The sequence below is a fragment of the Euprymna scolopes genome, chromosome 42 (assembly GCF_053919585.1).
Source record: "Euprymna scolopes isolate OS-2025 chromosome 42, ASM5391958v1, whole genome shotgun sequence".
In the NCBI taxonomy this organism is placed as follows: Eukaryota; Metazoa; Mollusca; class Cephalopoda; order Sepiida; family Sepiolidae; genus Euprymna; species Euprymna scolopes.
In genome coordinates this window covers 58,218,500-58,236,950 of record NC_136523.1, presented here as the reverse complement: position 1 = coordinate 58,236,950, position 18,451 = coordinate 58,218,500, and the positions used below count along the sequence as shown (strand labels likewise).

The 18,451-nt window shown below is 33.6% G+C and overlaps 1 protein-coding gene across 2 annotated transcripts in view; it reads left to right on the top strand.

Annotated features, from left to right (window-relative positions):
• LOC145267219 (uncharacterized) overlaps positions 1–16,610 on the top strand; it is a 140,631-nt gene extending 124,021 nt beyond the window's left edge. The window contains exons 2-3 of one of the 2 annotated variants that reach the window (XR_013864839.1): positions 362–547; positions 14,767–16,609. Coding sequence is in view for 1 of the 2 variants with exons in the window: in XM_080123283.1 (XP_079979409.1) it covers positions 538–547; positions 14,767–15,164 (408 nt within the window). In the remaining variant the exon portion in view is untranslated. Of the gene's footprint in view, positions 1–361; positions 548–14,766 lie in introns of both variants that reach the window. The other variant, XM_080123283.1, reaches the window with a different exon arrangement.
• The last annotated feature ends 1,841 nt before the right edge of the window (positions 16,611–18,451 follow it).

Genomic DNA, 18,451 nt, shown 5'->3' with positions numbered 1-18,451 from the left:
ACGCTTGTTTTTACCATATTAATGCAACCGGTTACTGATAAATATCTAGCATATTTTTTCTATGCATTTACAGCGTGAGATAAAAGTAAAGCACGTTCAGCAGGCTGGTAGGTTGCACATTCGACAATGGTTCACCCCTAACTTTTAAGAAAGCTAGATAGTATAGTTTGCGGATACCAGCAGGGACTCAACGATCGTCAAAGTACATATCTTGAAAAAATGCTTTCCCTAAGTATATATTACCTTTTCATATGTTTAGCACACGTATAATATACGGTATAATCACAAATTTTAAAGGGTAAGGCTTTAAGTTTTATGTTTTGTGTGCATTATTTATTTTATTTTTATTTTTATTTTTCAGGAACCTCAGTGAGCATCATGGGCGGATGATTTTGGAACGTGCTTTCGCTGTTGAAGCATTTTTTTCAAGGGGTCGCTCAATCGTTGCAACATAAAGTTCATTCCGTAGCCATTTCAATATTGCCCCCGTTGTCGTGTTTCTGTTGGCAGTCGATTGTTTCATGGCTAAACAAATTTATGGAAACAGGTGAGTCAAGGAAAAATAAACCTGGCCTTCCAAGAACAGCAAGATCACCCTAAAACATTGGCACGGTGAGACAATATGTGGTAATATATCCCCGGCGCTCTGCTCGCAAACACGCATCTGGTCTTCCGTTGTCTGCTTGTTCTGTAAGACGACTTTTCCATAAAGAATTGAAATTCCATCCTTACGAATTGGTTATAGTGCAAGAACATAATGCACACAATTTTATATCTCGTGAAAAAGCATATGACGCGCTCTTGGGCATGTCTGACGACACACTTTTTTTCTTCAGTGATGAGGCTCACTTTCATCTTTGAGGATCTGTAAATAAGCAAAGCATGTGCTATTTAAGTATTGAGCATCCTAGAGAGGCTCATCAATGTCCTCTACATGCCCTCCGTGTAATGATTTAGTGTGCACTGTCGCGACTTGGCATAATTGACCCATGGATTTAGAAGAAAATGAGTAGACGATATCAGTGAAATCTGACAGTTACGTCAACATGATCTATGTGTGTGTTCTGCCAACACTGAATCACATGGGTGTGGAAAATATGTGGTTCCAGAAAGACAGTGCTACATCACAAACAGCGCGCGCTTCATTGACTATTGAGGAAGAACCTCCAAGAACACCTCATCTTCTTAAAGGGTGATCTGCATTGGCTAGCACAGTCCCCTGATTTATCACCATCTGAAATCAACTGTTTACAACGATCGTCCTAGCACATTGACTCGCCTGAAAAAAACAACATTTGTCGAGCTGTCGCCAATACACCTACTGGCATGCTCGAAAAAGTTGACCGAATCTTTGTCAGTATGCTCTGTATTTAAGAATTAAGGTGATCGATCATCTCCCTCTCAGTACAGGCCAATAAATCTCCCGTGCGTCATGAGTAAATTTCTGGAATCTGTGTTAAACAATGAAGTAATCACCTATGGTACTATCCGGGAGGGTTACTTGGTTGAGAAACGTTGTGGGAACTCAACCAGCTCCTCGAGTGAATAAACGTGATATCCAACGATATCCAATGATATCTAACGATAGGCAAATATTGGAAACATAAACAAAACGGCTCGATATGTCGTCAGCTATAAATGGTTGGCATGGGTCGCTTCTGTAGTGCATCCTTGCAGGCATCTTCCCATCGCACGCATTTATGTTTATGAAATCGAACGCTTGTATAAAAATAGCGAACAAATGCATTTTATAATATATATATATATATATATAATTTATATATATATATATATATATATATATATATATATATATAATTTATTTAAGATTAAACAATGAGTAGCATATTTTATAATGACCAGTTGACCCCAGAATGCAAGCGCCAATTATTTAAAACAATGAATTTATATTTAATTCTCTCTTTCCTCATTGAAAGAGAGAAAAGGGGTGTGAAAGAGAGGAATAAAGAAAGAGAGAGAGAGAGGGAGAGAGAAAGGTGGGCATTCATACATAACGTTTAAACACTGTTTTGTTTTTGTATCCATGAGTTCTTTCGGGTTTGACCTTTCAAATTCTAAGGTCTTATATCGTTTTGCCGTGGTTCAATATTATAAACAAACTGTCATTCTTGGCTTGAGTCATAGCAGAACATTTTCAAAATAACAAATACCTGCTTAACACATCTGCACTTCAAAAGTACAGACCAAGTTAGGCACAAGGTTTAATAATGTACAAGCCCCCAGCTCCCTCAAAAGCGGCTACATCATTGTGCCACATTTCGTCCGTCCCCTTTTGTAATATCGTCGGGTCGTTGGCACAATTGTTATTTTTACAATTCTCTTTCTCTTTTCTCAATTATTCTTAAGTATCAAACACTCTTTTTTTAACATAAATTATTTTGATCATGATTTTTAATAAAATATTATTATTACTATTATTATTATTATTATTATTATCATTATTATTATTATTATTATTATTATTATTATTATTATTTTTATTATTATTATTATTAAAAAAACACGTTAGTCTTCCCTTGTAAATTTTTTCATGTAATTTTATGGACTTGTTTTTGGAAAAATTCATTCTTTTGATCATGTTTTTAAAAATAGTATTTGATTAATTTCTTTTTTCTTGTTTGTTTTTTTTTTGTTTTTTTTTGAAAACCGTTAGTCATTCCCTGTTTAGTTGTATAGTCATTTGATTTTATTGACTTTCATAATGGGTTGTTCTTCCTCTATCTTATAGAAATTACAAATCATATTAACTGTTCTTATGAGTTAGATGCTTATTGTTATTTTATTATTTTTTTGTGTACGTGTGTGTGCGTGTGTATGTGCGTGTGCGTGCGCTCGCTGGTGACAATTTCTCTTTGCTTCTGTGTATAAATATTTTTCTTTCTTTTTCAAATTTCTTTGCCATTTTCAAAAGCTTTTTTGTTCTGTAGTCGGCTTCTACTTATAATGTTGGACAAGGGTAAATACGCGAATTCTTTAGGTTGTGGGTTATTTAAATATTTTGGAATCATTTGATTTTTGTGTGAAGGAATCAGTCATTAAAAAATCTATTCTTTTTCCGAAAGGAAAAGTCCTGTGAAAAGCCGGCAATTTTTCTGAGGCTTTTACGATTCACAGGTACTTGTGGTGTAGAAGGTGGGGCATACGTTAATTGCCTCTGTTACAGGTTTCCTTTCTTGGACTGAAGTCTGATGCTGACGGGGTGGATTCTTTTTATATTGGTTAGAAACTATTCTAACAGAATGCGTCGATGCAGTGTATGGCGTTAACTGGACTCTACCACTGGTATTATTACCAAGTGGAATGTTCACCCCTTTGACAGTTAGTTGCTTATGGTGAAAGGTTATTTGGGCGTGGTTCATTTGCAATCAGTCTGCACCTAATATCAAGTCCCGATCAATGTCTGAGGTGATATAAAACCTTGACGAATGTCTTCTTAATTTTAATAGGCAAATGGACCATGCTTTTTAGTGCCATCCTTTGCCCGTTTGCGGGAGTAGCTGTTAGGTTGGAACCCCTTAACTCCTTTTTATGCGTTTGTATCTCAAAAGCTGATGTTTTTGAGGAGCGAGACTTCCGATCCAGTGTCGATCAGTGCCTCTATCAATTTACCCTTAATTGTAACTATACACTCCATACCGGAGCTCTGGTTGGGGATTTTATTTCTTTGGGTGTATCTATTTTCTTGACCGATTTATTTTATTTCATAGTTTAGGTCTGCTCTCACCACTTTCTAGACATCCATGACCTCTGGTGTTTATCCTTCCCAGAGTTACTCCTGTATTTGAGGGTTTGTCATGGTCGCATACCCGTGTGTTTCACCTCTGTGACGGTCGGTGGTGAGTGGTAACTTCTATTCTAGGGAGACGAGTGAGGCTTGAATTAGTATCTTTCGTATACAATCACTAATGCCCCTCTTCTCTCAGACCAGTTGTATGGAAAAGCCGCAAAACCGGAGAAGTGTATTTCAGTATTTTTGCTCTCTACGAATTCGCTGTCACAATAATCAAGTTAGATTCTTCATTCGTAGCAATCTTTTGAAGCTCTTTCAATTTGTTTTTGTTTAAAGAGGAACGCAGGCTTTTGGCAGGTTGACTTTGGTGACGTGGGCATTTGGCGGATTAGGGGCGTTTTGTTGTGTGGAAGACTTCGAGGAAAAGTCTGACATATGGTATAGGAACGAGGAAAAAGCTACCTTGGCTACGAAAGTTTGGAATTCTTTGAGATCGTAAGTGGGATAAACTAGCTTGGGAATTGAACGACCTTACAGTGACTAGGTCGTAGACTCTTTTCTCCCGCATCCCGATGAATCAGGAATTCAGTCGTCACAGTTTTTCAGCGGACCCACAGTTTCAATTAGAATTCCTTTCGAAAAACAGTGTGTTATGAGTCCCTTTTTGCGTCTGGCAGCAAAATGAAAGCGTTAAGAGTGTTCATGAGATGAAAACTTGATTTTAATGGGTTGAGGTTAGCGAATGAGTTTTCAACCTGACGACGAATTTTTAAAACCTTGAAATCTGTTGATTCAAGTCGCCAAGTGAGTTTTTTTATAGTGCTTGATACCGCTTTAAGTTCATCGTGAATATAATAACCAATAAACGTTTCCCTCTAAAATAATAAATGTAAAACCTTCAAAAAATTAAAATACCATACTTAAGCGTATTAAACGACTGAGCTACGTCGAGCTGCGAGGACTATCTCATGGGTACAATATATTAATCAATAGATAAATGTTTATTATATATTATATATATATATATATACGTATAAGGTTTTGTTACCATATCACTAGGCCTGTGACAACATTATATTCTTTCCATCCCTTTGACTCTCGCGTATATATCTGACACAGAAACACTTAATCAACCGAGACCCACATCCGTCTATATAAAAATCTAATATATTAACAGATATATACGAAAGTGTGAAAATAATTAAAAAAATATGCTGTTGTCGCAGACTTACATATCACTAGATATATAAATTCTTAATCCATTTACATATCAGTAAGAAAGTGAAGTCTAATTTACGTCATACTAAATTATTATAGACTACTCTTAACAGATGTGTAAAGTTATGTTTGCATAATGTAGGACTGAACATCTATTATCCGGACTACACTACTTATCTGGCGTATTATTCTCACAAAGTTTCGGTTGATTTTATTTTGGATAGGACTTCTAGCACTCGGAAATCTTAATATCGATTTCTGAAATCTGTAGAAAAGTTCAAACAAAATCTTTTATTTAATTCCGTAACTAACCTGGGCGTTCGGCTTTGCCCTAGTGTGTGTAGGTGTGTGTTGAGCAAAAAAGAAATGTAGTAGGCAGGCAGGTTCGAACCAAGATACGAAGGCGTAACAAATTTGGCGTCTATGTAACAGTCTTTGTTTAGCAAAAAAGAAAATGAAATGCGAGTGCAAAAAAAAAAAGTGTAAGTAGGTAGGCAGCCTCGAATCCCTACCGCGAAAGGGGAAAAGAACGTGAAAAATAAACGTTAGCTGCTGCGCCCATCGTCAAGCCGGAAGAGACGTAGGTTTAAATTAAGGCTAGACAATCGAAAAGCAGCGATGACTTTCGAAAATATCAGCGGAAAAGCGACCCCTCCCTGTAGAAATGTACCCAGTTCAGGCTGAAGGAATTAATGTTTTTGACCACTTTTCGATATTTGTCGTCCGAATGGTCACGCTTCATAATGATACAAATCGCGTGAAAATATTTTCTCTGCCAAAAATTTTGCGAGACATACATACATACATATATACATTTAAACAGGCAAGGGAGATTTATATTATATATACATAAGTCCCGTTCTGATACGCCCGGTAAATGCATTTATTTTTTTAATAATATTCTAATTTTCGCCTTTAGGTACGATTGCACATTGAATACCGGCCACTCTCATACAAAGTGAAAATAGAAATAAAAATAATTAAAATGATATTGGTTAGATATACTCCTTAAACATGATTTTAAAAAACAAAAATAAAAGTACAAGGTATTGAAAATATAAAGTTACGTGAACAAGTAGCAATTGAAAATGGAAAAACCTATATATATAAAAGGGGCGCGTGCATTTTTGTATGTCCTAGAAATACTTTTTTCGCTGGGTTCTCCGGGGGGGTACTTTTTTTACAACTTTTTATATACCATCTAGATTGTAGTATCTACGACTTCCGAACGCATGTCGCGTCAAGATTTCTTTACATCGACTTTTGCAAAATTCTTGGTATTTTAGCTCCTCTCATATTTGTTAGGCTTTTTCGTATAAAAAAAAGACTAATCTGAAGTGAAGGCATGGGTTCTCGGCTTTCATGCCTGGAACGTCCAGAAAGCATTGTGATTTGATCAATGCGGGAGACCACTTTATACAAGATATTTCTATTTATTTGGACGTTCCCCTTTTAAGGGCAGCTGCCCCCTAAATATTGGGGAAGCAAAACAAAAAAAAAACTACAGAGCTGCAAAATTTGGAGAAAACAAAATTAAAAAAAAAATGCCTCGCACAAAACGTTAAGAGCGTGATTTAATTCCCTCTATGGCGTGAGGTTTGACCTCATTAAATTCACACACCTGCTATTTATTTATTTTTTTGTATCGATAAATTAAAACGCTTCTCATTCCACTCGCTCCGTGGCCCAGCGGTAAGATGCCATTTTTTCTCCTTTTTTCCACCTTTGCATCAAGGCTTCGTGTTCAAGCCTACCTTCCTACAAAAACTTTTTTTTTCTTTTACGCAGACAAACACACGGGCTACAACGGTCACCCCGGTTAGTCATAATTAAAGGCGATGTGCTATGTTAAAAGCTATTCAAGTCTAGATATTAAAATCAAACGAGGGTAATATATATATATATATATATATATATATATATATATATATATTATTGCAACTTATTGACATAACATTTTCGAGCGTCTGTGTTCGTGTAAAATCCTCCTTAGCTCAAATTCACTCTTGGAAAATCGTTGACAGTAATTGTAGGTGGTTTTAGCGGAAGTTTATTCTGCACCTTTTAGCATTTTGTCGAACAACTAGAGGATTTTCCGACCAATAAAAATATATTGCAATAATACTTGGGTGTTCTGTGTGGCAGCACATTATTATAATATTGTTGGTGTTACTTAAGGTTGTGTGACATCATATGGCTCATCAAATACCCATTAACCAAACGAACTCGGCAACAGATTGTTCTTTTCAGTTCTTGTTTAAAGTCGGCAGCAAATGCAGATTTATCCTGATTGAACAAAAAAAAAAGGTTTCAATTACTGCATGTTCGACATGTCTTTTCCTCGAAGTTTCTGCATTTTTCTGTGATTATTTCTCTCCTTACTTATTTCGATCCACAGTTGAATTAAATGGTAAAAAATTGCAGATTTGTTAAAAAAAAACAAAAAAAAACAGAGGCTATGGTAGCCTGGCTGGATATATTTAGATTGAAACAAAGAGTCGATTGTCGCGATGAATAGAAATTTTGTTCAGCTAAATTGAATAAACTAATATCTTTTTTCAATGAGCACTATCAACAACTTTGTTAAATTTAAATGTCTCTTAGTTTTGGATGTTAATCTTGAATATATATATATATATATATATATTCAGGCAAACATTATAAAAACAACAGAGATACCTTGCTTAATAATACTTTTTTTCATTTTTTCGATCTTTCGTAAGATTTTTTAACTTCAAGATGGAAGGTATTTACAGATGGTCCATGGTTCACACGAACGCTTTCGATTCTTTCTTCAATCATCATCAGGTGGAGATAAAATATTAAAAATAGAAGTGAAATATATAGTTACGAATGATAAAAAGAGTCAAGGAAACGTCGATTAAAATATACATTTACGAATGATAAAAAAAATTCGATTAAAAATTAGGATGACAAAAGGTAATGTTAGTAAAACCAGTCGTATACTGGTTATGCTAAACATTTCAGCACATTATTGCTACTTTCAAAATTAATGCTATTTATAGGTGGGTGCTGGGTGTTTATATATAGTGCTTCAAGTATTTTTAATTTTTTACAATTACTTTCTCGTTGCAAAATCCTTGCGTTGTCCACGAGGACCTTTCTAACATTAGAGGGGGGACAGCTATGTTGATTTATTAAATGCTGGTATATTGAGCTAGTACTGTTCAAATGCATCGTTAATCGACGGGACAATGTTGTTTTTGTATGTCCAATATATGCGTTTTTATTTTCGGACTTACACTCTCCTAAGGGGCATTGAAATTTGTACACAATATTGGTTTGCTCCAACCTTTTTTTCGCCGGTGACGAGTTATTTTTTAACGATGAGGCTCTGGGTTCGATACTTCTTATAGTATATAATAAATCTAATCTTAGAATTGTTCTCTAGAGGTGCTGTAAATCTATGTATGATGCTTTTAATGATTTTTCTTCCACTCTAAAATCGGGTGTCATTTGTTTTTTTATAAAATATGTCTATAGGGTTAGTGTTAGAAGATTGACTAGTATTGCTGTTAAGGTTTTTAGGGGACTGTAACAATAGTTTAATTTGTTGATCAACAATATAATTCGGAAAGGAATTATTTATAAGAACCTGTTTGATATTTTTAATTTCTATTAGTAGTGCTCTTTTCGTAGAAGAAATTATCTTAGCACGGTTTAAAATATTTTTTATTATGGCAATTTCATAACGCTGAGAGCACTCACTCTTAACGTTTAAGAGGCTGGATTTAGTACTAGTTGGTTTTTTGTATACAGCTGTGTCGAAAGTATTGTTAGATGAGTCTATAAGGACGTCTAGAAAGTGAATTTGTTATCATTTAATTATATTGTAAACTTAAGGCCAGAGTTTTTTGGAAAAAGATCTTGAAGTTTATATATCTGTTCGTCATTATCAGCTAAGAGGAATATGTCGTCAACATAAAGTACGTATATATATATATATATATATATATATATATATATATATATATATATATATATATATATATATATATATATATATTAGATTTTACTTGTACAAATCGAAATTCTTTTAACTTTCTTGAAGTTTTACATTTGGATTTTACCGTCACTGGATTTTTTATATTTTCCACTAGACTATCCATTCATGTGTAATAACCTTTTTCAACACCATATTCCCTCTGCTTCGCTTTTTTTGTTTACAAGTAAGATCTTTGACTTATTTGTTGTTTCATCAAATACTTCTGCATGCAAAATCCGATCCCGAATTTTACTAATTCCTATCATCTGATGAGAAGGAAAGTATTTCTTCGAAACTCCGCGGATTAAGGACTATCCATTTATCCAGTGCTTACTTTCAGATAAAATATGTTTTTAACTCATTTCAAAGTGCTTTTAGCATATTTTATTACTTGTTTGCTCATATATATATATATATATATATATATATATGTGTGTGTGTGTATGTGTGTGTATGTGTGTGCGTGTAATAGAAATGACATCGGTTTCTTTCTATGTGCATTCAGAATCGGAGAAAAAAGCTTAAAACATATAAGAAATTCAGGAAAACATTGCAATATCTTATAAATTTCGTATTTTCCAGAAATAATCAGCCCAGATCATATACAGCAAACAATAGAGAACTGTGCTCAGGTGTTATACAACTAATATATACGGTATAACTGGAAATGTTTTCTCAATCATTAAATCATTTCTCTCCGATAGACTCATAAGAGTAGTGGTAGATGGACAATAATCGGAGGCCTGCAATATAAATGCTGGTGTCCTTCAAGGGTCAATCTTGGACCCAACTCTCTTCCTGATCTACATCAATGACCTCCCTAAACACATACTTAAATCATTCGTTGAGATCTATGCTGATGACACGACCATCTACGGCAACCCATCAAAAGCTGTAAATGACAAATTTCTCTTTGATTCTCTCTCCTCTGATCTCGAGCGCGTGGTTCAGTGGGGGAAGAGATGGCTGGTTACCTTTAATGCATCCAAAACCAACCTCCTATCCTTACATCATCAACGCTCTGATCCCCATCTGGCATCAATTGGGATGGATGGCTCTCGTCTGGGTGAGCCCCCGTGTTTTGACAAGCTTCTGGGTTTGACCTTTACTCCTGATCTGAAATGGAACACTTACATCAAGTCTGTTGCCAAGGTCGCTAGAAAGATGGTGGGATCCTTCTACCACTCAAGAAGATATCTCACGACTGATGCAATTCTCTATCTATATAAAAGCCAAGTACGTCCAAGGATGGTATACTGTTGCCATATCTGGGCAGGAGCTTCTAAAACAGCCTATCCTGCCTTTACAGAGTACAAAATAGACTGCGTGGCTTAGTGGGGGGGATGCCCTTTTCTCTACCCTACAACCTCTCTCCCACAGAAGAGACGTTGCGAGCCAATCCTTGTTTTATCGTTATTTCCATGGCAGGTGCTCGTCTGACCTACAATCTCTGGTTCCCCTCTCGCCAATCTTTCACGAAAAACACCCGTCTAGCTGAATCCACTGTGAAAAATTTCCCCCACACTTTATATGTGCCTAAATCAAAACGTGGATTCCATGAACAAAGCTTCTTTCTTAGAACTGCACGCCTGTGGAACTCTGTTCCGTCTGCCTGCTTCCCACCTGACTACAACTTGGATGTCTTCAAGTCAAACGTTAACAAATTCCTAATGAACCGCCCCTTAAGTAAACATTTCATCAAATCTCCACACTAATGTAATGTACTTGCAATAACCCTTATCCCTGAGTGGCTTCCGGGCCTTGATAAGTGGTGATCACTGTGTAAAAAAAAAAGAAAAAATATATATCAATACATGTGTGTAACTACTTCATTTACCCACATAAAATTAATAAACGAAAGTATAAATTTATGCGTAAACTTTAAGTCTATACTTCAAAATTGCTCAATACGTAGGTAGAGCTAGTTAGTAATTTATAAAATATATATGGCGATGTGTATATATATATCTATCGATTTATATATATATATATATATATATATATGTGTGTGTGTGTGTGTGTTTTTTATATTTTGTATAGGAAATTAGACTTGGAATCTAAAGGGCAGAGTTTATTTTAATGTATTAATACTTAAAAAGAATACACTGCACATCGGACTGTAGATATATAATATGTTCAATAGGTGTATGTATCGTAGAACTATATTAATACTGAGTAAAAAAATAATAATTGTAAATTAAAAATCAGTTTCAAATGAAAAAAAACAAACAAAATCAATTTTAATTTTGATTTGTTTGTTTTTCCTTTTAAAACTGATTGATAATTCACAATTATTATTTTTTACTCAATGTGTATATATGTAATTATATATATATATATGTGTGTGTGTGTGTGTGTGTGTATGTGTATAATGTTAGTGTGTTGTGTGTTTTTATGTTTTGTTTGGGTATGTTTTACATTCTTTCCCTTGGTATTTGTATGCATGTGCTACTCAGCAGGGATTATTTGGCTGGCAAGTTTGTCCGTCAATGCCTCTAATCAAAAATGTCTACCCTAGCTTGAAATGCCAAGACGGCAAAAGGTCATAAGTTATCGCTGTTCTCGGCAAACAGGTGTGTTTATTTAAGAACCTGTTTTTACTTTTATCTCCTTCTGCGTGTACATGTACCCTTGATCGCTCTGACTATTTTCATGTCGACTGCATGCTGTTACACGCCTATGTATATATATATATATATATATATATATATATATATATATATATATATATATATATATATATAAATATATACGTATGTGGGTATATGTGTGTATATATTCATACATAATATACTTATATATATATATATATAAATATATATATATATATACGTATGTGGGTATATGTGTGTATATATTCATACATAATACACTTTATATATATATACATATATATATATTTATATATATATATATAAAGTGTATTATGTATGAATATATACACACATATACCCACATACGTATATATATATATATATATATATATATATATATATACATGTGTGTGGGGGGTGCATAGAAAAATATATAAGATAACGTAAGATGTATTAAGGGAGCTGCAGTTAATTTTAAAAGCAAGTTAAATATTTAAAAAAAAATGAATAAGATAAAAAGTATAATTAGTCTGCTCGAAAAAAAAATAACCTACAGAGTCAAGGGTTTCTCGTTACTGAGTTATAATACCCCGACTAACCATAATTATCAATTAATACACTGATAATTACCTACATACATGTAAATATACAGGCATGATAAATAGTTAATATTTATTTAAATTTATTTTATAGTTATCAATATTATTTAAAATATTGAAGTTGGGAACTTCTTAGGGAATTAAGAAAAAAGTGGGCAGCTCTTGCGTAAAACGCATGATCCCGTTGTTAAATACTATCTCTGACTTTTTTAGTGTGAGCATCTTACTACATGGCACTTATTTTTTTTTTTTCATATTTATTTAGTTATTGGCAGGACACGAAGGTAAGGCACTATCCTTTAAATTTAATGTGACGGTGTTACTATGTTTAAACTTTTGGAGTGTAGAGAGTTTTACTCCCTACACTAATTAATTCGTACGCATGAAACTCTAGTGTACATGAGTGTAACATTAGTTTTTAAATAGTATAATTGTGTATACACGCAAAACACACACACTTCATTTACTCACATAAAATTAATATAGGAAAGTATAGATTTATGCGTGAACCTTAAGTATTTACTTCAAAAGTGCTCAATACGTAGGTAGAGCTAGTCAGTAATTTATAAAATATATATGGCGATTAAGCTACACTGAATATTCGGCGTTTCATCCACTCTAGGATTCCTCAGGCTTTTGCGCATAAGCCTGACGAATCCTAGAGTGGATGAAACGCCGAATATTCAGTGTAGCTTAATCGCCATATATATTTTATAAATTACTATATATATATATATATATATATATATATATATATATATATAGGGATAATTTTTTCTGTATGCATTTTTAACCATTAGGGTAATGATTACGCATGGATGAATAACCTAACCGTTTTCGTTTAGATTGCTCAATAGGGTAATACTAGAGTTATAAATATATTTCAAGATATTACGTATATAATTATAGATACAACCATTTTCGTAGGATTTTTCATTTATTGGTCACAACATCGAATACCTTTTTTTCGAACCACAGTGCGAGCCTATAAGTTTATTATTGTTTATCGAATTCTAAATTAAAAATGCCCGGGCATAATTATCGCGTTAGAAAAACCAATATTCCAAAAGTTATTAAACAGAAAATTTGAATGCCATCTGTATAACCTGGAAAGGTTTTATTAGTAGGTCGAACAAATTTTTGAAATAACTTTTAGTTTACGAAGACTTAATTTCTTTATAATTGCGCTGTTTAAATATATATATATATATATATATATATATATATATATATATATGTGTGTGTGTGTATGTATATATATATATATACATATAGAGTAATACTTAGAATATGTTATCCTATATTTTAAAGACCCCCCTCCACAACATTCATTTAAATGTAGAAGGCAAATAGCGAACAACTTTGTGCATATCGTATACTTTACTTTAGGTTTGCGATATAATATTATTTAAAAATTTACGATAACAATACAAAATAAATAGATAAAATAAATAAATAAAAATAAATAAAATAAAATAAACATAAATATACATAACTAATTATGTATACGTATATACACTTACACAAACACATATATATATATATGTATGTATCCATATATATGTATATATACACATATATATATGTATGTATATGTGCATGTATATATATATATATATATATATATATATATATATATATATATATATATATATATATATATATAAACCAAAACATTATCCGAATTATTGAAAAAAAAACACATCTAACAACATCTAGGTTGAAAATAGGTAAGCTTACTGATAACACTGTGCAACACTAAAAAAAGTACAGGATATCTGCAGCAATTTTTGTATACCTAATAAAGTGGAAAGTTTATTTCTGGCGTTCTTTTTGTTGAATAAGGTATAATTTGTGCAAAATTGCCACAGTCGTAAATGTCAGTAAAAACGTCAAAAATGGGTTACTGACGACTTTGCAGTCACATATTATGTGTATTAAATTATAAATCTTAAGAGAAAAACACAGTTTAATATACACATATTATGTACATTATTTGTTAAATCATTTATTTGAATCATTTATTTGCTAAAGTCAGCCGAAATGAGCTATTTTTTTCGAGATTTAAGAGAGCTAGATGACAGAGCTAGCTTGGTTAGCATAATATTTTCTAGACCAAGGGCTATTTTTTTCAAAAGTAAAAACATAATGCTGTAGCACATGGTTTGGTGTTCACCACCTTCCGAAAAGCCATTGTATTCGTCAAGAAAGGCATTTTTTAATGTAGGCTAAAAAAAACAAGGAAAAGAAGCTAAAACCTACCTCAGACTCTTATTTGTAGGGCACGGGGAAAATCTGAGGGTTAAAAATAGATATCCATTTAATAAAGTATTTTTTAACTAAATCTACAATAAAGACCGGAATATTGTGTATTTTAATGTTTTAAACATAAACGGCCAATTTATACATTCTTTTCTGAAAATTTACTAAATTAAATGCAAAAAATAGAAATGAAATTTTACCAACCCCTTACTTTATGTACGAAAGAATCTAATAACTTGCTAGTGGGCGTTTATAATGGCTTAACATGTTCACATTATGGAATCCTTATTTTTCTTTATAAAACAATTTACTTTTTTTCTTGTCTTTATTCTTTAGATGCAGTACAGGCTTTGACGATGACTTCAAGACAGTGCAAAAATGATCCAAGCAAATTCTGCTACATATGTGGCGAATTAACATTTGCAAAAGAAAGGCGCAGCATTACCAGCCATATCAAGAAATTGTACAAGGCGTACTTTCATTTTTATATAGGAGACCAAGACAAGTCATGGGCTCCTCATGCCTGTTGCCTTACATGTGTGAAAACATTGAGCGCATGGTCTGCAAAAAAGAATGTTCACATGACGTTTGGTGTGCCAATGATTTGGCGAGAGCAGAAAGATCATTCTAATGATTGCTATGTTTGTCAGCAAGACTATACGGGCTGTACAACAGCAAAAAAAAAAGAAAAACATTGTTTACCCAAATTTGCAATGAGCAATGCGCCCAGTTGAGCACTCAAAAGAATTACCTGTACCAAAACCCCCTGATCAGGAAATGTGGAGTTCAAGCAGTGGGGATGAACATTACAGTGATGAAACAGTAGAATTTTCTAATTCAGAAAGCAATAATAAACCAATACTATTTTCTCAAGATGCTCTAAATGACTTATGCAGAGATCTTTATTTAACCAAAAACAAAAGTGAACTTCTTGCATCAAGGCTTAAAGAACGAAATCTTCTTAGAAAAGTTGTGAAAATAACATTGTACAGAAAACGTGAACAAAACTTGCATGTTTTGTTCACTTTGACAGATGATTTATGCTTCTGCAATGACATTGTTGGACTTTTTGAACAGCTGGAAATACAATATGATAAAGCCAACTGGCGACTTTTCTTAGATGCATCCAAGGAAAGCATAAAAGTTTTTTTGCTTCACAATGGGAACACCCTGCCATCTGTTCCTACAGCTTACAGCACAACCATGAAAGAATGATATGAAAATTTAAAAACAATTTTAGCAAGCATACATTATGAAGTCCATAAATGGCATGTTTGTGCAGATTTCAAGGTTATAGCCATGCTCACTGGCCTTCAGCCAGGCTATACTAAATTTTGTTGCTTCTTGTGCTTATGGGACTCTAGAGCAAGAGCTGAAAACTATGTATGCAAGCACTGACCTGCTAGAGATGAAATTGAGCAAGGAAAACATAACATCAAACACAAACCACTTCTGCAAAGTAATAGAATCCATTTTCCACCTTTGCATATTAAAATCGGTTTGTTCAAGCAGTTTGTGAAAGCACTAGACAAGGATTCCTTGGCATTTGCATATCTTGTAGAAACGTTTCCTTCATTAAGTTGAGCTAAAATAAAAGAATGTATCTTCATAGGTCCCCAAATTCGAAAAATTGTTCTTGATGAAACTTTTAACACACATCTCACGAGAAAAGAAAAATATGCCTTAGAGTCATTCAAGAAAGTTTTTGATAACTTCCTGGGAAAATATCCTTCAGAAGACTATGTGCAAGCTGTGAATGATCTATTGCATCATTTTCATGATATGGGATGTAACATGTCTCTAAAAGTCCATGTGCTCCACTCTCATTTGGATTTTTTTGCTGAGAATCTTGACCATGTGGGTGATGAACATGGCGAAAGGTTCCATCAAGATATTTCTTTAATAGAAAAACGTTTTAAAGGAAAATAGAACACTGGTATATTGGCAGACTACTGCTGGAATTTAAAAAAAAGGATGATGACACTCTACACAAGAGAGTTAAGAGGACAAATGTTGTTTAAACTGGTGAATTCAAAATAATTAATAATAAAGTACATAAAAATGGTACCTAATCCAGAGAAATAAATGTCAGATTTGGAATCAGCATACTTTTCTTACACCGAAAGAGGTCTTATATGTCTTGTACTTTTTTTTAATTCAAATTTGTTGCACAGTGTAATTAAATATATGTGTACACATACACACACACATACACACACACACACATATATATATATATATATATATATATATATATATATATACATGCTAAAATAATATCCGAATTATTGGAAAAAAATCTAAGTACATCTAGGTTCCAAATAGGTCAGCTTACTTAGACATCTCCTCTTTCCCCATGAAAACACACACGCAAAGGAAGGAGTTAACCTAAGGTCAACTGTACATTTATCCTATAAGTGACTGCCCATTCGATGATTAGGTGTGCGCGGTAAAAAGTAGGAAGTTGAGTTGCTAACTAAAAAAATAATAGCATGTGCATATATAAAAACGGGGGGTAAGCACAACTTTTCGCATAAGCCTGACGGCTTCTCACGAGAATGAAACGGGGTATATTCTGTGTGGCTTCATTGGCATATATAATTTTTATAACTTACTATCTAGCTCTATCTATGTATTGAGGACTGTTGAAGTAAATACTGAAAATGGACGCATAAAATTATACTTTCGTGATTAAATGAAGTAGGCACACACCCACACACACCCACACACACATATATATATATATATATATATATATATATATATATATATATATATATATATATATATATATATATATATATATATAAATATATGTGTGTGTGTGTGCGTCTGTGTGTGTGTGTGCGTGCGCTGTGTGATGATTTCAACGTCTTGTCAGACGAGTTCCACTCCCTCAGACACTTCAGTCCATGACCCCAAAAAGTATTTCCATCGCCACAGGACTATTTTAATAGACAAATGCCTGAGGGAGTATCTATACACATATGATGTTACATAGTCTTAGCTTTGTACGACAGCTAAGTCTCTCTCTCGGTTCAAAATGTAAAAATCAAGCACCAAGCAAGAGCACGATAGCCAGCAACAAGTTAAATTGCAGACCAGCTTAATGGCGGTACTGGTCTCCCGCTTAATGTTTTTTTTTTAACGAGAGACTTGCTTCTCCTAGAAAGGTTGCATTCACCACGGCTTACGGAAGCCCTCTTCTCCCCAACCCATACATACACGCGAACACATACGGTGCTAGTTGGCCGTTGACCCCGGAAAAGGGCTCATTCGCCATTTGGAAGGTCTCGTTTTAAATACTTCAGGGAGACCAATCACCCTCCTCACCAAGCAAGTCTGGTTGGGGAACCAGTTTAGTCGCCGGTGACCCGACCATGAGGCAGGTAGTACTGGGTTACGTGGTACCAGTAGCATATGGCAAGACCTGACATATGTATATACACACACACACACACACATATATATATATAATTATATGTATATATATATATATATATATATATATATAAGAGAGAGAGACAGGCAGAGAGAGATGCAGAGAGAAAGATAGAGAAATAAACAGATAGATAATACATTTTAATAAGGACACAACAACAAAAAGAATATGCGTCGTACTTATTGATACACGTTACTTTTAGATGTTCTCAAAATTATTTGAATCTTATAATGATTAACCCAATAAAATGTTGGTTGAATATTGTTTTGCCTTTATCCTCCAAAAATGAGTTCAAATATGTTAGTTTAATGTTAGTTTAATGTTAGTGAATGAGGAAACACACAAGTTAATTGGTTTAAATTAGATCGTCTATATTTGTGTGAAAAATATCATTGAATAACCCTTTTAATTGTTTGAACTGATTAATATGATGTCACCGTTGATTCAAATGGGAGTAAATTTTGATGCTTATGAAACCATATAACGGGAGTGTCATAATTAAATTTCACGAGAGTATTAAACTAATTGAGTATATATATATAGCTTATTGGCTGCGTTTTTGGATTCATTAAATAGAGC